The 21293-nt window shown below is 41.3% G+C and overlaps 1 protein-coding gene across 4 annotated transcripts in view; it reads right to left on the bottom strand.

Annotated features, from left to right (window-relative positions):
• Nucleotides 1–1657: 1657 nt before the first annotated feature.
• Nucleotides 1658–21293, bottom strand: part of SSR1 (signal sequence receptor subunit 1) — a 37974-nt gene continuing 18338 nt past the window's right edge. Inside the window, exons 8-10 of one of the 4 annotated variants that reach the window (XM_063096352.1) lie at nt 17569–17632; nt 15647–15709; nt 1658–3487 (exon numbers count right to left, since the gene is read on the bottom strand). In XM_063096352.1, coding sequence (XP_062952422.1) covers nt 15652–15709; nt 17569–17632 — 122 coding nt within the window. In that variant the 3' untranslated portion in view covers nt 1658–3487; nt 15647–15651. The other 3 variants (XM_063096354.1, XM_063096353.1, XM_063096355.1) reach the window with 3 other exon arrangements.

Genomic DNA, 21293 nt, shown 5'->3' with positions numbered 1-21293 from the left:
ACAGAGGGACGACCATGTGAGGACACAGGGAGAAGACGGCCACCTACAAGTCAGTAGAGAGGCCTCAGGAGAAACCAACCTACTGACACCTGGGTATGGACTTCCAGCCTCCAGAACTCCAAGAAAGTAAGTTTCTGTTATTGAAGCCACAGTCTGTGGTACTTTGTTATGGCAGCCCTGGCACACTAGTACACTGCCCTGGTTTGATTTTCTATGTGTACTAACTGACAAGCAGATTATTACAGGGTTATTAGAGAAGAAAGAAAAGTTTTCTTTAGTCTGGAGTCTTACAGGCTGCTGCTTGCTGAGCACACAGCAGAGGGTCAGGTACACAGGAGGTGCACAGTGTTAGGGACCATCACTTGTATTACTGTGAAAATGGCTATCTTGACATTTGCAACAGAATGCATAGCCCAGGTTCCAAAGACTGTGCCAGGAGAGTTACAAATCCAATCAGCAAGCCTTTGCTGGGCACCTGCAATACCAAGCTGGGTGTCAAATGTCTTTTCCTCACATTTCACTAAAAATGTCTTTATAGAAGCCAGAGGAACAAGAAAGTGTTTTGTTTTTTTGAAAGTCGGGAAATTCCCCTGGCCTATAACTAGACACCTGGGTCTTGAGTTCTCTTTGGCTGAGAATATTTATTCATTTCAATGAGGTTTCAACTCTGGGTGCCCATCCATAAAAAGGATGCTCCCAGTCTCCTTGCCCAGTTTAATGCAGAAACTGTGTGGAAGCCAGTGTGGGAGCAGGAGCAGGCTCAGCTCCACTCTCACCCTCACAACCCCACCCAGCTGCACAGACTTCTTCAAGGCATCTGGTATCTATAGTGTTAAGGGATTTCACAGAGGAGCTCTTGAGGCCAATTCCCTATACCTCTGACAAAAGAATAGCTTTGCCAAACTCCCATATCCTGGACTCTTCTGTCAAGAACCAGTCTTTGGGAAATGTGCCCCTTATCAATTTAGTGCCTCCTTCATCGCCTGCTCTGAGAAAATGGATCTGGCCCCTTTAGATATTTTTCCTTTGATGGGTGGCCCAGTGTTAGGAGAGGATGTTGGGGAGGGTGACGTCGAGGTGCTGCGAGAGGAAGGAGCCTCCTCCCGGTCGCCCGGTGCCTGTGTGCACACGGACCATCCTGCCCCAGGCTGTCACACATGGTGCTCAGCAGCAGCCAGCAGCTTCCTCCAGCACCCTCCTAAAGTGGTTTGTGGCTGACCTCCTCCTGTAAGGCACTTCTCCTTACGGGGGAACAGCTGACGCTGGCACCCTAGAGGCTGGATTTCCAGCAAGCCCCATCTGGGGGCCCCAACAGTGACTTCCCAGCGGCGTTCAGTGAGTCTCAGCAGTGCTGTCTCAAGAAAGGCCGATCTCAGCCTGGGAGAGTGGCTGCTCCTTACAGCTGTTCTTTCTAGATTATCTGGAATTTTCTTTTTACTAGCCAATCCCTTATTACTGTAATCCCGTTACAATTACGTCAAAAACTTCCTCATTCATTTCAGCATGTGGTTTCTTCTCTCTCAACTGGACCCTGACTGCTACATAGCTGGTGCCATGAGAAGTCCCGAGAGAGAGACCTGCAAACATGGTGCCTCCGGGCTTGATCACAGTGCTAAGCTCCCTGCCGGTGGGAAATAGAATGCTAGGAAGAACAGACTTATCCTTTCAAGTGGGGCTTTATTTCAATTCTGTGTAGGCTGCTCATAAATAAATGCCTCCAGATCCAGACAGTGACCAGGCCCCCAGGGTGATGGTAGGAACAGCCCTTCCAAGGGACATCTGGGGGTTTCACCAGTGACCATGGGGAAACTGGAACCATTGTGGCAGAAATCCCTAGAAATGCTTCCAAGTGGGCTCAGAGCTATGGGTCTCTGCAGGACTGCTTGGGAGACAGCATAACCCCGAGCAAGGGACCACTGAATGCCCCAATGGGACCACTGTGTGGCTTGGCCTAGGGTCGCTCACCTTCGGATCAGGGGCACTGGGTGTCTGTCACGAGTCCAGAGTACTGCACCATTGTCACTGAGGGTCTGAAGCTAGGATGGGCATACAGATAAGAAAGGCACATCTGCTCATATCTGAGTGCTCCAAATACCACGAGTGGCCTTGCTGCTCAGAGTCTCAGAAGAGCCAGGGCTTCTCTCAGTCTGGCTGGATTCTTCAAAATCCCTCTCCAATCAGTCTACTTCTCAGAAGTCCCTGTACCAACAGTGTCACATCATCCACCTGGGAATTTATCAACAAAGCAAATCCGCAGGCCTCACTCCAAACCGACCGACTCAGAACCTCAGAGGTGGAGCCCAGCAGTGTGTGTTTTGACAAGTCCTGCAGTGATTCAGATATGCGGTGAAGTGTGGCAATTAGTCATTTGGTGCAGGTGCGGCTCCCAGGACTCCCACCTGAAAACCACTGGTGGCTGCCCCTCACCCAGCAGCCTAGTGGTTTTCTCTAATCCTTCTTGCCCATCCCCACCCCCTCCCATCCCCAAATGCACTCCTGGGCAAGCCCACAATGTCACAGTTAGTGTGTCTGGAGACAGGGACTGTCTTACTCATCTCTGATTCCCCGGGGCCTGGCGCTCGGCAAGAGATCCATACCTATTTGTAGGCCTTCCAATTCCTTTTATTTCAGTCCAGTTCGATTTGGCACAATGCAGCTTGACTCACATCAGCACAACAGAAGAGCCTGGGGAGCCCATTGTGAGCGCCAACTCACAGAAGCCAGGCCTCAGCGTCCCCGACAGATCCTACTCACTCAGAAGGTGTGATGACTCTGTCCGCATGGGGCATTACTCAGCGTGGGCACCAGGTTCACCTCCACCCGAGGCCACCCCAAGTGCTGCAGCTGCCCAACCCTTCCTGAGGCCCCTCCCCGCCCACCTCCTCAGAACATTCATCCTTGAATGTCTCCCTGCACTGGGACTGGAAGCGGCTATGGTATGTGTTGCAACCATCATGTCGCAGGGGTTCACTGGCTCGCTTCACACACAGCCCTGTCTCCTGACTTCAGTCGCCATCTATGTAATGGGGTAAGAGCAAGTCGGACCAAATGAACTTGCAGCTCGGGTCGCATGGTTCATCCAGTACTCACTGGTGGAGACCCATGCCCCCCATCCTACTGGCTGGCAAAGTAGGCCTGGTTTCCTGAGAAATCTCCACCCAGAAACAATGCACAACAGCTGTTATTCATCATTCACAAAGCCCGGTTACACAGCTGTTCTCAGCGGTGACTTCACAGATCGATCCGGTTGAGGATCCAGTTGAGTGAGTTGGTGCTGTCCTAAGCTTCACAAATAGCAAACGGTGCAGAAAAGATGGCCAGGGACCACCTGTCCAGGGTTTTCCTGAAGCCGCCGAGGCAGAGTGCAGCCCTTGCACCTGGAGACCAGGAGACCTGGCGACCTGGAGTGGCGGGAGAGGTCAATGCCATCTGCCGAGCTGCCTGCAGGAGAGGTCAATGCCATCAGTGTGTCTCCCTCCTCCTGCGTCTGAAAGAGCAAAGGGAGAGAGAGATCTCCTGAGTCGCCTCCCTACCAGGCATGAAGCGTGGGCTGGGCGGAGCAGCGGGGAGGAGACTCTGCTTATTATGAAAGGCTCTCTGTGCTGCTCTGTTGAGTCCGAATATTTCACACAACAAAGACCCAGGGAATCTCCCCACTCCCACCCTGCCTCCTGAGAGAAAAACATGGAAAAATCCAAAACGGGGGTTTAAAGTTTCTAAAATTGGTCCATTCTGTGATTCCCAAATGGAAGGAAAAATATCATGCCTCTCCATCAGGATTTAGTCAGATTTTCATGCTTTCAGTGAGAGTCTGGCATGAAAAGAAACGCAAGAAGTTAGCCATGCTTCATGGACAAAGCAGAGAAAGGCCACAGACAAGACTCATCTGGAGAGATTTGGAGGCTCTGCTCTGGAACTGAATCAGTTCCCAAACATTCTCACTCATTCTTTTCATTCACTCAACAGATATTTATTAAGCGTCTACTGTGTGCCAGGCCCTGGATAGGAGCAGGGGCTGCCCTGGTGAGCACGTGTGGTCTCATGCTCATGCGACCTGCAGGAGAGCAAGGAGACGTACATACGACGAGGACACACACAGATGAGGCACTGTCCCCAGCCACTGTGGGGACAACACCTAACCCTTCTGTGGGTGCCAGGGAGGCAGGGTCTAAGAAATCCTCCTTAGAAAAGGCAATATGAAAACTGAGGTTGGAAGAAATAAATAAGACTCCACCCTTCCCAGGCCATCAGTGTCCATTACCAGAAATGGGGCAACCCACAGCATCCCGCGGCCCTTGCAGTGCTGTGCCAGGGACACAGCATCGCCTCAGGGCTATCCCTGCCAAAAAAGCAGAATCGGAACCTAATCCGAGGCGACATCACGCAAACATTCTGGGGACATTCTGCAAAACAAATAGCTTGTATTCTTTAAAAATGCCAGTGTTGTGAAAGACTGAGGCAATGTCCCAGATTAATGAAGACTAAGGAGACATGACAACTAAATGTTATGCATGATCCCAAACCAGGAGAAAACTAGCTGTAAAGAGCATTACTGAGACAATCAGTGAAATTTGACCATAGCCTGTAGATCAGAAAACATTGCGTAAAAGTTACATTTCCTGATTTTGATAACTGTAACTTGGTTATGTAAGAGGATGTGTTTGTTCTTAGGAGATAAACACCAGTGTATTTAGGAGTAAAGAGGAATGATATGTCTGCAACTCACTCTCAAATGGCCCAGAAAAACATACACATATGCTGCATGTGTGCACGCACACGTGCCTATAAATGTGGTGGAATGCTAACAGTGAGTGGGTGCAGGTCAACGGTATAGGGGATTTCTTTGTACTATCTTACAACTTTTGTGTAACTGTGAAATTATGTCAAAATTAAAGTTTGTCCCCAAACCGGGTACACAGCCAGGGGCAGGGTGTCTGAATCCTCCATCCAGGGAGAGAGGGCAGCCTGTGCAGGGAGGCGGGAGGTGACAACGGCGCGCTGTGTGCAGGGAACTAGCAGCTTGGTTGGAGTACATGTTCAAAGTAGGGGTCAGGAAGAAACTGAGTCCAAAGGGCAGGCAGAGGCAAACGTAGAGGTTTTGGTCTTCGTCCTGCTGGCTGGGGGGAGCTGCTGGAGGGTTCTCAGCAGGGGAGAGCGGCAAGATCAGAACGCCATTTCACAGTCACCATGGCGGAGGTGGGTGCCATTTCACAATCACCACGGCGGAGGTGGACGCGAAGGGGACGACTGGCACCTGGGAGAGCAGGTCAAAGCTCTTGCAGCACTTCAGGCAATGGGCACCAGAGCCTCGCGGGCTGCTGGCATCTGGCAAGCGCTTGCTTGACAAGCAGAACTAAGGGCTCCCCTGCAAACTGATGAGCTCCAGCAGCGGGGATGGGGTGGCAGCAGGTAGCCTGGCCTCAGAAGGGCTGGGCTTAGGATTAAGAGGTGGGAAGCTGGCTGAGGGACCTGCAGAAGGGGAGTTTCTCGTGGAAGTGATGGCACCAACCGAGATAGAAAGTACTGAGAAAGTGGTGATGGGAAGGAAAGTGACCATTTCCCATGCTGAGTTGGAAGTGCCTTTGGGACCGGGAGAGGTCCAGGAACTGAGCAGAGCACACGGGAGGCCTCCTGGGATCAGCCTGCCTGCGTCCCCACCCTGGCTCACTGTCTTACTGGCTGGGTGACCTGGGGCAAATTGCCTTATCATTCTGTGCCTCAATTTCCTCATCTATAAAATGGTGACATTAGAACCTATCTCAAATGAAGAATTAAATAAGTGAATGTGAGTAAAATGCTTAGCAGGTCAGGGGGTCAGAGCTAAGTGCTCATTAAGGGTCAAGCCCTCCCTCCCTCCCACCAACTTCAGCTGGCATCCCAGGCATCGAACAAGAGGGTGAGAAATAACGGGAAGAGGGCAAGGGATGAGCCAGGGAAAGGAGACTCGTTCAGGCACGGGCACCCAACACCGTGCGCATGCTCATGCTGTTTTGCACATGGCTAGCTGGGGACTGTGGCTCTGTCAGGCAGTGCCAGCTTGGGGGGAGGGGGGTCCCTCCTGGGGGGCCATGCGGTTGTGGGAGAACCCGTGGCACTTGTTAAAATGTGAATTCCTGGGCCCTAGCCCAGAGCTACAGAGTCAGACTCTGGGCACCCTGAACTTCACACTGTACCAAGCCTTACCTTTTGCCTCCCAGTCTTATGGGGAATTCAGTTTGCAAATGCTGCCTGAGAGCAAGAACCAATTGTTGCAGCAATGCATTTCAGGGGGAGAACTAATGGCAATTACTTTCATGTTTTCTCTCAAGTTATCATTTGAACCCTTTTATAGAATCAATAAAATACGTAAGGTTTCAAGAGGCCAATTCCCATCACCTTAATAAAGGCGGTATTTCCTTGAAAACAAAAGTACTCCATGGAAATATTTTAGAAAAAAAGATCCACGTAGGTTGAAGTGGTTATTATTTCCTTTTACCTTAGCCTGGACAAAAGATGATTTTTGACAAAGGAAGAAGTGATAGCTGTCTTCAAATATATAAAGGGCTCTCATAATGGAGAGAAGACTGATTTTTTTTTCTAAGAAGATCTACCGAGCACAACTAGGACATCAACAAGGAAGTTGATTTGGGTCCAGGAAGGAACTAATAGTCGAGCTGCCCGAAGGATAGGCCATCTGGCCAGGTAGAGGTGTCCATACAGGGGGTTATAGAAGAGCAAAAGCTGGATTGGATGACTCTTAAGATTCTTTCCAACTCTAACATTACATAAGTCTCCATTAAGTAGGGGAAAAATGAGAGGACCACGCCTTTTAAATAGCATTTCACAGGGAGGGGAAAAAAAAGTTGCTGATGATGGTTTTTATTTAGCTGACAAACGAACATTGCTTATGTAATAAGGAAATAAACACTCCTAGTAGTGAAAATTAGAAGGCTACTTCTGAGCCAGGCATTGGGATCAGCTTTTTTCCCATGCATATCTTTAAAAAGTCAGCAAAACACTTGACATATAGCTAGGACTTTATAAATATTCACTGGATTAATAACTAGTTACTATTATCCCCATTGCACAGATGAAGAAACAGGCTGAGACAGGTTAAGTGACTTGCTAAGGTTATCCAGCCATTAAGGTGAGTCTTGATTAAAACAAGCACTAACTCCAACATACCAATATCCAATGAGTGAAAATATTTGTTCCTCCAAAGTCAGCACATGTATATATGTATGTATGGACATGATGGAGGCAAAGTACAGGGGTGGTCGGCTTTGTCTGTCCACCGAGATTTTGTTTTGGTAGACAAGATGAATCTAAAGAGCACACTTTGAGAGTGATCAGCCAGCTCTCCTGGTGACCCACAGGGGTGTCTCGTACAGCAATCATCTTTCTATTGCAAGCCATTTAAATAACTTGAAAACCCAGGATCATCTCATTGATGTCTTAGCAAAAACAGTATTTTTCACTTTAATTTTGGGTGGGAGTGGAGCACAGCCATGCATGGACTGGTTGGGTTGGTTGTAGTAGGGAGTTTGCCTTAGGAGAGAACAATTCGTAACAGTCTTTTTTTCCCAAGCTTCCCCAGCTTTCTGGCAATACCAAGTGGCAGTCCTGGGAATGGGCTGTTCAGTCACTGCTGTACCACCTGTGAGCAGCAGAGGGCAGCAAAACACACCTATCGATCATGCATCAATGGGGTCTGGGGATACCAGGTATGCTTTAAAATGTCTTCCTATCATCTGAAGAATTCTTGCAGAGAACGAATACTATTGATTTAAAATTATGAAACCCAAAACACAAGTAACTAATTATTCCCTTATAAGAAACTCAGTGATATACTTTTAAAAATTCTTAATGCCACAGCTAGTCTCCTGACTTGAAACATGACTTGAAGGGGGATTGAACTTCTACGAATAGTTTTTTCCTTTATCTCTTTCCTCACAATGTTCTTGTTATGGCAGTGGGCAGCTTTTGTGCCCCTGTGATGGGTTATTTAGTTGTTTCCACGTGGTAAGCTCATCATGGTTTTATGAACTTTTCATTTTGAAGCTACAGCTGTGATCTACTTACTGTTTAATTCCCTTCTATAGAAACTCAACAGATTTTCACATGAACCATTTATAGCAATTCCTATGCACTTCTGCACTTGATCTTAGCCAAAAGGCTGAGAAGCAATCCTAGGCACTCTGGTCACCAGTTTTCTTAGTTTTTGTTTTGGTAAATGCCTCCTGGTCAACCTGCAACATACAACCAAGATACCACTTCAACCTCTCATTCTTGTACAGAATCCTCAAGGTACAGTGGTCTGTCGAAGAGCATCAAAGTCCCCAGCCTGGGATTTGTACAGATGTGAATCCAAAGCATGGATGGCAATTCAGCCTATTTTCCCCTACGCTTTCAGTGAATAGTGACCAAGAGGTGACCTGGAGAAACAACCTCCACATTACGAGGGAGGTAGCATAATCATGTGAGGGCTCTGGACACAGAAACTTGTGTTTGATTCTCAGCTCTGCCACTTGAGTGATGCTTAGAAAGTTATTTAACTTGTGTATTCAATTTCCTTATTTGCAAAATGGAGATATACCTTCTTCAGTCTATGGCTGTGATAATTCCTATTTATTAAACACCTACCATAGTTTTAAGACTTGGTGATCTGGTGACTGTCACAAAGTTCTTCCTCTAAAGCTCACATTTCACAGGGGGGGGTACAGGCAATGGGAACACAGGTAACTTCCGAGTGGTAAGGGATGAGGACAACAAAACTGGGTGTGTGACACTGTATGCTCAGATGCCTTCCTTGCATGAGATCAGTTGGTAAGGGAAAGCTGACTAATAGCAGGGGAAGACGGGGCTGAGACTGGGGCAGAGGGGATTACTACCAAGGAGGCTGCAGGGAAGTACAGGAGGGGAAAGTGTAGAGAAGGGCCAGATCCTGGAGCACCCTGAGGGTGAGGGTGGACCACCCACGTTCCCCTAATTGCCACTGGAAGCCAGATGAGGGTTTTGGCGAGGGCTCTGGAGGGCGAAGCCTGGGAGGCAAGGGCAGGGCAGGAGAGGCAGCACTGAGCACAGCGCCTCCTGCCAGCTCAGCAGCAGGAGGAGGAGCTAGGACTTTTACAAATAATATATAGGAAGCCTGGGTTCCTGTGAAGAAAAAAATTCCCAAGGGTTTTATTTTTTATTTTTTTTTGGCGGCTGGCCAGTACAGGGATCAAACCCCGGACCTTGGTGTATCAGTACCCTGGTCTAATCAAATGAGCTAACCAGCCAGCCCTCATGGGTTTTCTATTAATAATCTATCTTGATTTTCTTTGAATATGTTAAGTGGCAATACAAGTACGTCCACGTTTTAAAAATTGGGCTCATTTTCTTTTTGGGCTACAGAAGAGCTGTCTACAACCATCGTGATGATTATACTCACCGTAGGAGGCTCAGATAAATTTAACATTTGCATTTATTGCTTCCATTATAAAATATAAACACATTACAAACATTTTGAAAAGGAAAAAAACTCCGCCATCCTAACACAAAAACTGCTTTAGCATTTTGACATATTTCTTTTTAGACTTCAGATTAATCTGAAATTTAATACTGAGAGTTCCAACATTGTAGAGAAGACATAAAAATGCTGGTTCTTACTGTCAATATTTTTTTGTTCTTCAAAGCATTTTTTTCCTTTCAGCAGAGAAGGCTAAAAACAATACATAGTTACAAAGACTGATTCCCCAAAGTTTGCACAGCCTATAATCAAAAGTTACTTTTTCTACAAAGAATACCCTAATTCAGTTCTACCACTTAGAATAAAATCTTGGAGAAAAGGAAATCCTAGGTACTCACTGGTATTGATGAGAAAATTAAATCAAAGACTCAACTCTGCTTGCTTGGAAATATTTAGGCAGTCAGAGTTTGCAGTGTATGCAATTACTGGGAACCCAAACTCTCAATATGTGAGCGGAAGAGGAGTGTGGGGAAGACCATACTCTTAACACATGTGTGGGAAGGACAGTGTCTATAACCATTATATGAAAAGCCAACCAGGTGAAACAGCACATGTAAAACTCATCTTAAACCACCTAACACCACTGTTATCTGAAATGTCTAAATTTTAGATGCACAAAATGTATAAATTTTTTTATGACTTCCAGGAGGAAATTAAAATGAAAATAGTAATTTCTTCATTTTTTTGTTTATGCTTACTATTTTAGATTACCCTTGTGCTTCTCATCTTTAAGACCAAGTAATAATGTGCATTGGCACTTTAGTAAACATTTCATATTGCACACAAATATTTTCAAGATCAGCTTTAATTAAGGGATAAGTAAATAAAAAGATGCATTTGACAGGCCAGCAGACCAGTTTTAGCAGTAGGTCAGACCACTGGAAATAACCAAGAAAGAAAAGGGGTCATCTCGGGTTTACCAAAGTTAAAAAAATTTGTGATTTCCAGATACTCAAAGAGCAGAACAAGAATTTCAGAGATTACTGCTCCCCTCCCATTTTCATTACATATAGTCAGTCCCAAAAGACAGCCAAATAACATTTTCAGACATAATCACCACATAAAAACCTCACACTGCAGCTTTATCATAAACAAACCTGATTAAAATACACTGCCAAAAAATCACATTCCGAGTTTGCAGCTCTAGAACTAAAACAGCAAATCCAATACCTCCCACAGTGAATTAGGAAATATAAAAAGAAATATTTTGAACCAGAGGTATTTCACCCAAACTAAATAAATTTCAGATTTCTTCAAAGTTCTATAAATTGCTAGATTTTAAGTGGAGAGAACTGAAATCTAATTTTATTTGCAGTAGAACTAAAATTAGTAATCATTTATTAAATAATGATGTGCAAAATACCATAGTCATAGCTCTATAAGATTGAAGGTTGGATAAATGGGAAAGTCACATTGCTGAAGACTGACAAAAAGTTAGGTTGGGGAGGTGTACGGACAGAAGGAAGCACCTGTAATTTGTTGGTTTGAAGTTACAATAAAAAGTTTAAGTGAAAGTGAATCACAAGCAGTTGGATGGCATGAATACTGTAGGGCTGAAAAACAGGATCGAAGTAATCGACACCGTTAACAGATGAAGCCATGAGAACTGTGGAGCTCTCCAAAGACTAGTCCAGAGAGCGGGACAACAAGCCTGAGCACGTGGGGTTGGTTAACAAAACCAGCACAAGAAAAGGGGCTAAGCAGGACCACAAAAGTGAGGGCGAATTTGGGGACCAGTGGTCAGTGGGTTACAGGCACAAGATGAGGCCAGGAAAATGAGACTGCAGAAGGCTCTGGCAAGGGGACAGACATGAGATCCTGAGAGAGCAGGCTTTGTAGGGCGGAAGCTAAATTAGAAGGAAATTTAAAAGACTGAAAGCCTGGTGAAGAAAAGGAAGCCAAAAGCATAGGAGACATTTTGACAAAGAGGGAAAACCACCACAAAACAAGAATGCAGCTAGAGAGGCAGGAGACTCATGCAAAGGACTTTAAGACAGGAGGGTCTTCACATAGGTGGGCACAAAAGGAAAGCTGGAGATAGGACAGCAGAAAAGGAGGTTTACATCAGGAGATAAAAGTCTCACGAATCAGGAAGGGACAGGAGTTGGTGACAAGAAGAGGTTCAACCATAAGGACTCAACAGTTCTGAGTTGCTTGTGCAGACTGCAGTCAGCATGGCCATCCTCACAGTAGATATATGATCACGAATGCACACGGACAGGGCTATTCCTTGAAACCACATCAATGAGGCCATCAGCCCATATGTGAAAAGCCAGTCTGGTGACCAATGGGTCACAGAATCTTACTGGAGGTTCCTGAAATGAGAGCACTTCTAGGCAGGGGGCTTCATTCAGTCTAAAGCAGGTATGTACTATTCAAGTGGACTTCAACTAAAAAATGAGTCAAGGTAGAACATTCTCATATCGCCATTTGGAGTGACCCTTCAGCCACTGTCGTACCTGCAGCCTGTTCTAGACCTGATTTCCCACAAAGTGGAGAGACAGAGTGCTATTGGCTTGTAGGGCCAAAGTAAAAAAAATACATAATCAGTAATTTTTGGTCATAAGAAGGTTACTTGATTATGAATAGGATGAGATATTAAATGCAAGACCTTAAAATGCATACAACTCGAACAGACTGTTCAGGGGGTTCAAGTAAATGAAATGCTGTTCTCAAATGTACTAGGGACCAACAGCTTTATTATTTTTGTTTTGGTGTCTGGCTGGTACAGGGATCTGAACCCTTGACCTTGGTGTTATAACACCATGCTCTAACCAACTGGGATAACTGACTAGCCCTGGGACCAACTGCTTTAAATCTACCACGGACGATGGCATAGAGTACTTTTAAGAGAGCCATCATCTAGATGGAGTATTTATAAATGAGGCTTGACTCTGGACTATGATAGCATAAAAAGATACAGAAATCACCTGAGAATATAAAATGTCAAGCAAATTCTAAGTGTTGCAACTGGAACACAGGTAAGTATACTTTGTGCACTACTGTGAATGCGCTCTCTGCCAAAGAATTCATACACCTTATTCCAACCATGCTGGAAATAGTAATAAACCAAATGTGAACAGTGGGTGCCTCTAAGCGCCTTGAGGCTGTGTCATCATGGAGAACTGGGTTATCGAGTAGGTGTAAGGATTAAATGAGAATGCACATGAAACAGCACAGAGCAGATGCTTGATACACTCATCCTGAACACTATTCTTGACTAGAATATTTCTCATACTCTTCTAAAATGCATTTAAAGCGTAAGCACCTATTTTCACAAATGTGAGTAAGATGCGTGATCAGATCAATATGATTTCAGGAAAAACTTAACTATTCAGAAATAAGACTGATTTACTTTGAGTGGTTCAGCTTGATACTGAAAGAAATTCTCCCCACAGATATACACAATTATTTTCTATTAAAAAAAAAAAATTCTGAGAGATGAGTTTCAAACATCAACATTACTGGAATGCCTTTTCAAACAGACTGAAAAAGAACAATTGAATGTGCAGCTTCTAACATTTATTACAAAAACAAAAACTCCGTTTGCCAGTCTTATCAGAATAATAATAATAATTCTGGTTCATTATTCAATCCACAGTACCAGCCATATGACATGCCTATCTTATTCAGTAGAATTTAACTATTACTCCACATTGAAGTACAAAAAGTACCATATACTCTGCCCCCATGTTTCATGGGATGTTATTACAATATGGTGCTCTACAATGATAAGAAGAGTGATCACCTACATAGCTTATTGAGTGCCCAGCAATGTTCTAAGCACTTTATATATATATATATTGCAAACAACCCTAGGAGACAGGCACCAAAAACTGAAGCCCAGCAATGTAACTTGCCTCCAACTGAGAGGGGAGCTGAGATTTGAACCCAGGCAGCCCGACATAAGTTTTTTTTTTTTTTCCTTTTGCCAAGTATAGGTAAACAACTAGCTTTAAAGGAGGAACCATTTAATAACATTTGTATTAAGGGTTTATAAGTATCAGAATCAGACAATTTAGGAATGACATTCTCAGTATCTCTCAATTTACAAAAGAACCCACTAAGACTCCAGGATGAGTAGCCATTGGGTAGTGGCCAGGGCAGACTGTCAAGACTCAGAAGTGTCCTAATTCCCAAGCTAACACACCACACCATCTCTTTCTACAACTTCACAGAACTGCCAATGATATTGGGTTATCACCAGGAATATGTATGAACCAGACTAACCACATGGAAGAATGGCAAATGAAAACTGGCCCACATCTTCTTGTTCTTCTTTAAACACTGAGTACAGTCATGTGTCACACAGTGACAGGGATATGTTCTGAGAAATGCATTTTTAGGCGATTTCATCACTGTGTGACCATCAGAGGATACTTACACAAACCTAGATGGTGCAGCCTTCTACACACTACATACCTGTAGCCATTGTTGCACATGCTCTGATGCTGACCAAAATGTTACGCAGCACATGACTATACTAGGTTTCCACATGGTAATTGTGAACTAGAAGCTGGCGATAAAAAAGCAAACAAGATAGAAAGCTCACAGCCTAGCAGAGGGAGACAGACATGTCAACAAAGGGACAGACTGTCACAGATACTGACAGAAATCTATATAAGGGACAGCAGGAGAACAAAAAAGGGCACAGTTAAATCACCTTTGTGATTCAGAGACTTCAAATAGTTATCCTTCGCGTGTTTTCCAGATATACTGGACTTTTTTTAATACCCCACTGTGCCTATTAAGGGAAATCCATAATTGAACAGAAAGAAGACTAGACAGAAGCCTTAACCTATAATCTCAGTTCTAGTACTATCTGGTTGTATAAACTGAGACACATAAATATAGACACATTATGTATAACATAAAAGCCAGGTTTCTGTGTAAATGTAAAAGTATAAAACCATGCAAGTATTAATTAGTAAAGTTCATAAACTTCCCAAAGAAATTACTATTTAGATGTTTGCAAGTCAGTTCTTGAGTGTTGTTCTTCCTTCCTAAATATCTTCTAAGGATGATGTTCTTACAAATATATACAGGTCAGCTTAACAATGATGCGTTAAACATTCCACTTACACTAATAACAAGGACATCATGTATGCTAGGTTGCTCTTCACTAAGCTGGAGACAGTAGTTCAAAGAAAGTAGGATTTTTATATAAGAAAATTAGAGCAAATTCACTGATTTTAGTTCTATAGCTATAAATTATCTCATCTAAAACTGTGGAAGTGCTAAGTGTATCTGGAAATGTTTTTTTAATTTAAGCTAATATCTAATTTTGGAATAAAATAAAAACTGAAAAATCAAGAGTGTAGCCTATCAAAATCTTGGCAAGAGATATGTATTGCTGAGTTTAAAAAATTATTTCATTATTTAAATGCATTAACCAAGTAAATTTTCCTTCATACCAGGGGTATGGGCATCAAAGTACTGCAAAAGATGAATGCTGTATATGAGCCTTACACATTATTACATTTACCTATTGGACCTCCAAAACAACTCAAGTCATTAAATAAAGTTTTCGATGTTACACTATCACCATTTACTTCTCTCTGACAGAGCCAAAACACAGTTTTAGGCTGATGCACTACAAATACACTTTTAGGCAGTAGCTTTTAAATAATTTTTTAATATCTGAGTTTGCCCTTTTCTATCAAAGTCACATTTTCTAAAGCTACTTAAAATTAAAAATCTCATTAACATCAAGTCAATGTTTCTTTCCTTCTGATTTCTGATTCACTCCTTCCCTCAGGCTTCTGAGGTCCCATTTCCCTTTTCCCCTCCTCTGAGACAGGATTAATCTCCAAAGTCACTTACTATGTAAGACCATGAAATGAATGTTGAACTATACAACTAAAGCGAGATCCATGCTTTGAGAACACATCATTCCCACATGTCTGGGTGACAGATTTGATACACAAGATCCTTAAGTTCATTTTACAGATTCTGAAACCAAGTTGTTCAAAAGGTGTATTCTGAAACCATGGTTGGTATAGCAAATAAACATATCAAAACAAAGAAAAACTTCATCCAAATATTTACATTTTAAAAAGACATTTAAAAATAGGCTACTTATTAAGTGTGCTTGAACAAACCATGTGTGGAATTGAATTCCATTCATTATGGAGTTAGTTCCTGCTAAATACTTACTGATGCTATAGTAGACCCCTGGCATCTGAGGATTTAAGAGTTCTCGACTGTTTCCAATCTATACTAAAAAATAAAACATGACAGATAATAAATTCTACATTTCTGAGGCACTAATTTGAACCTCAAAGGTGGAAGGGCTGGTATGAAAAGCAAATTACTTGGGAGTGAGTAGGGCTCACAGCTGTAACTCAGTGTGGTTTTGAAACTGCCTGCATGTTACCAGATATTCAATAAAACTCTCTAGAGGCCATTTAAATTCATAATTATACCTTACCACATTACGTTCTAGTAGTTTCACAAACTTAGATATTCACAAAATGTTCTGGAATATATTCTATGAGAATGTGAAGAGTCTCCTATGTCAAACAAAAAAACCATGCCATTACTTAGAGCTCACAGAGCTTTTTTCAAAATAAACTACCAATCATAGAGCCCAATTAAAAACTCAAACACTTTATATTACAGTTGTAGAAAACTCATAGTCTAGCAATGCCAATATAGGTAATTTGACATCTTAGCTCCTACTTGCAAAGTGATTAACAATTATACAATAACTTCTATTCTACTGTCATTGGCTTTGGCTCAGATGTTTAAATACTTAAACAGCTGGGAAAAGACCTATCCGCATATTTTGTTTAGTTTTTTCTTTCTTTTTTGTCTGTGGGGGGGAGTATACTGCAGAATATGAGAATGAAGAGAGACCAGACATTAAAGAGCCACTAAAATTTTACTCACTCCATTTCCTTACAAAATATACCTGGGAGAATATGGCTTAAAGCAGAGAGGGAAAGCCTCTCGTTCGTACTATTTTACTTTACCCTTTATCCAGTCTGACATTAACGCCAAACTTAATTTACTACCTAGGGCAAGAGTAACTCCCTAAGAGGATTTTATTTTGGTTCTGAGGTCTTAAGTGATTAAATTTTTGGAATTTTTCAGATTAACTTAAAAAAGGTTATGTCAACAACCAAAACTCCCAACAGATTATATAAGAAACAATTGGTTAACTGCTTTAAAAATATCCAACTCATTTTTTTTTAACAGATTAACATTAGTTGGAATATATCTGTCCCTATAATTTGATCTTCTGCTTAATCTGTAGACCAACTCACTTTTCTTAGAAAAGGATGCTTCTATTAAGGAAAGAAAAATTACCTCCTAAAAAATAAAATCATCCCAGAGCTATGCCTAGGCCAGAAACATAACAACGATGAACAACACAACAGCTCAGTTTGCACAAATGTACTATTTTCTTTTTGGTTAAAAAAAGGGAGTAGAGTTAGGTTTTATATATCAAAGTCTACAGAATTTTCATGTTTCACAATTTTGTTGCTAGAATGATCCCAAAATTCACTGAATTCATTTGGGAAGTTTTCTGAAGGTGCGCATTATAGTAAAAAGCAGCAAAATACCCAAACAATTCTATTGCTAAAAAGCAGCTACTCCTGCTTGTGCCTTTAGAATACTAGTCATAATACAGCAACAACAACAAAATGCTAATTTGTGCCATCAACTGGGATCTGAGTTATTGCAAGGAAGGAACAAATAGTTTTCTTTAAAACAGTTCAAGACAGGACATCTATAATCATTTTAAAGGAAGAGATAATAGCATTATATTTAGTATTCTAAAGGCATGTTTCAGGTAGTTCAACAATGATTCTGGTAAGACCAACTGCTCACATACATACACACGCACACACACAGATTTTAATGGTTTTTAAAAAAACCAAATGTGTTACTTTAGAAAAATGAACGCAGTGCATTTTCAGCATATTATCGCCACAGACTCTGATTGCTCAGTCCACACATAAGTAGTAGTTGCTTCTATGGTGATATGGCTTCTCTGCACTAATTCCCATCAGGCCGAAAAACATTAGGGCAGGTTAAGTAAAGACTGAATTGTTGCACAAAGGAACATTTACTCATCAGATCCCACTGATCTCTTCTGTGCCCGTTTCCTGGGCAATCTTCTTGGTGAAGCTTTATCTGGAAGAAAAGAGAAAGTTTTAAGCTTACATATTATAAGTATGTTGGGTTCAAACTCCATTTATTATTATTTTTTTGTAGGCTGGCCAGTACAAGGATCCGAACCCTTGAACTTAGTGTTATCAGCACCATGCTATCTTGAGTGAGCTAACCGGCCAACCCTCAAAAGACATTTAAGGGCCGGCCCATGGCTCACTTGAGAGTGCAGTGCTGATAACACCAAGGCCACAGGTTTGGATCTCTATATAGGGATGGCCAGTTGTGGTGCTGACACCACCAAGTCAAGGGTTAAGATCCCCTTACTGGTCATCTTTAAAAAAATTTAAAAAGTACTTTCCTTCAACTTTACCAGTAAGTTCAAAAAACACACACACATGCAAGAATACCAACTAATAAATTAATGTCTCTTATCTAGCTATGGACTTTTATTTTTGGCACCTGGCTGGTACAGGGATCTAAACCGTTGACCTTGGTGTTATAACACTGCACTCTAACCAAATGAGCTAAATGGCCAGCCCTATAGATTTTTAAAATAACCTTTAAAATAATCCTTCAAGAGATAACTCCAAATAAAATAAAACATTTTTGCAATTATGGTGGGAAAAAGTTCTAATGTTGGTTACTATACTGCTGAAGAACCATACAAAATATTCTTGATTTCTACAACTTAACATGTTTATGCATAAGTAAACACTTTTAGAAATAGTTTAAAGATAGGTTATTTGTATCTCAAAAAAATTTATGTTGGTTACAAACTGAAGATTTAACATTTGCAAATGTAGTCATGCAGCTTGCATAATTTTTGGCAATTTCATAAATTTACATGGAGTAAGCAGAATAAAAGAAATTAAATACTATTTCAATGCTAAAGCTGTCTGTGTACATAAGAATTATCTTTTTACTTCTTTTTATTTCCTATTCAGATCTTAGTGGAGTCTATTTAACAGAAAATAAATTTGTGAAGTTTCTGCTACTTCCTTTCAATAAGAGGAATCATCCATAATTTTCTTTAAAAAGTGAAAGGCTGAAAATACCTTCTCTCTGACCATCAGTGTCTTTTTCTTATTTTCTAGGGGCACTTTACATATCAAGAAGATAAGCTCATTGTGAAATAAGTTACAAATAAAAATCATATATTCCAGTTAAAAGGGCTGGAAAAAATATTTTCAAAGTATGGCGTTCATTTATAAGCATTTCATGAAATGGAAAAAAAAAAAAAAAAAAATCTGCCTCAAAGATCATCCCCCCACAAATCACTAGACCATCATACCCATTATTTTTAAAATCTAGAGTAAATGTATATCAAGAATATTCAAAGATTAAAAACTCTGCTTCCGTGTTATCTGCTTATGAGTTAAGGACTGAACTATTCAGACTGAGTCTACAAATCACATGAAAATTGCCCTCAATACTTTATTAAACAGGTTAGTAATGGATAGGCCTGAGACTCTTCAACTTGCCTTAAACTGAGTTTTGAGTGTAGATGCATTTTACTGATGAAGAAAGCCTACACATTTTCAGAGTTTCAAAAAGCTTAAACTTGAAACTACTGCCCTTATGCAGTTAAACAATTTCAAAATAACTTTTTAAATAAGCAATATGCTGAATATAATCTTTGAAAATTCAAAAAGTACTTTAGAATCTAAGAGCCACCTGTGTGAACATTACTTTTAACACGCAGATGTGAAGTGGTGATTATTCACTCCTACAACCACCTGCAACAGGGTTTTATTTATGGGAATACATGAAAAAGGGCCTCTGAGGAGCTGCAATGCCTGTTTCAGCACATGAATTAGACTCTATCAGTAAGGCAGCCAATTCAGCTAACCTTAAAAATGACTCTAAAAGCCTTGATCATCTATCTAGTGTCTAGCACATCAAAGTTAAGAAGCAGACAAATGAGAAACAGAATAAACTAGCATTTAAAGTCATTCAGTTTTGGGGAAAATGGCTCCAAATACCTTAATAGCCCAGAAAGAAGTGTTTTATTTCAGCAAAGAGCAAACACTGATGTGTATCATGACGTTTTTCAGCCATCAAAGAATCTCCCACTTACCAACTCCCCCTCTGCTCCAGAAAACCTAACACACACACACACACACACACACACACACACACACACTCTCTCTCTCTCTCTCTCTCTTTTGTTTTTGTTTTTATTAAACTCCAACAAATTATTTTATTTAGGGTCAAAATATTTTAGCCTTCAAGAGGGAAATAAACTAGACATAAAAAAAATTACAAGTGAAAAAAATCCCACATCATTCCCTAATGATGTTGATTGAATAAACAGGGTGGACCTGAAAATGCCTGCACTGACCATTTTAAAAAATGTTTAAAAAAAAAAAGCACACCTAATTAATTATAGTAAAATTGTAACTTACTGCAATTTTTCATTTTTAAGACAAAGGCAAAATGTTAGCAGAAACTTAAACCAGCCTCCCTTCCCTTTCTCAGACTGCATAATCAGTCTAATTTCCTATCTCACTAGGAATAACTTCCAGATGGAATTTTTCTTAAAAAATGAGATTTAAGTCACAAGTTTTCTAACTGATCCCTAAGTTAACAAGAAAGTCGAATTATATTCTTATAATTCTGGTTAAGGCTTCCTTATGTATACATTTAAAACACTAGTATTAAGCAAAAATCCCATAATTTTCTATTAAAATCAGCTAACCTGTCACTTTATAGTTTAAAAAAAACTTCAGGGAAGTGAAGCACCCTAACCTGAAATGCAAACACTCTTCAACACTCTAGTCACCAGACTGCCCTCTGCAAAGCTAAGTCCTCAGAGTTTGGAGCATGTTCTGCTTCCATACACACTCCCTGCTCCATGATCTTCACAATCTCTTTTGCTTTTCTCTGTTCTGTTCTCAAGTATACAATATACATGCCCTATCTCTGAAACAGCTGTTTTTTTTAAATCACCTGCAATTTGGCTTAACCCCTTCACTCTAAGAAAAACATCTACTATGACAGTGGTTCTCAAAGTGTGGTCTGGCCCAGCAGCATCAAGATCACTTGAGAACTTATATACACAAATTCTTGGGTATTACCCCAGACCTACTCAACCAGAACCCCCAGGGTTGGGGCCCTAGCAATCTGTGTTTAACAAGCCCTCCACATGATTCTGATGAACACTGAAGTTTGAGAACCACTGATCTAAGCATTCAAATATAAGAGGAAAAAAATACAAGCACATAAAATTAAGAAAAAATTCTGTGAAAATTGAATTGAAAAGATCAATATGATTTCATGATTTAAAAAAATATGTATTTTCTAGCTTAGTTCACAGAAAGGGCCTAAAAATAACGGGTCCAGAATAAATGATAAATGAGATCCTTAAAGACTAGATTTTAGTTTCTAGTATCATTCAGGGGTATTAGAGACACAGCTCCATGTCTAGGGGAGAGAGGTATAAAATAAGTTTTATCCTGCTGAGCCAGCAAGTAAAAAGAACGTTCAAAGATCAAAGGAATAAGATGGGAGGCAGTTCAAAAGGGCTCCCATTAGCCAAAAGCATAACAAATTTGAGCATAAGAATATGAATGCCTGAAACACTGATTCTATGAAAATCCAAGTTTATATGTGATAATCAAAAAAACAAGATAATCAAAAAAAACAAAAAAGGAGAAAAAAACTCATGTTGCCGTTTAGGTGG

The sequence above is a fragment of the Cynocephalus volans genome, chromosome 5 (assembly GCF_027409185.1).
Source record: "Cynocephalus volans isolate mCynVol1 chromosome 5, mCynVol1.pri, whole genome shotgun sequence".
NCBI classification, from domain to species: Eukaryota; Metazoa; Chordata; class Mammalia; order Dermoptera; family Cynocephalidae; genus Cynocephalus; species Cynocephalus volans.
This window is presented reverse-complemented; position numbering and strand designations above follow the sequence as displayed.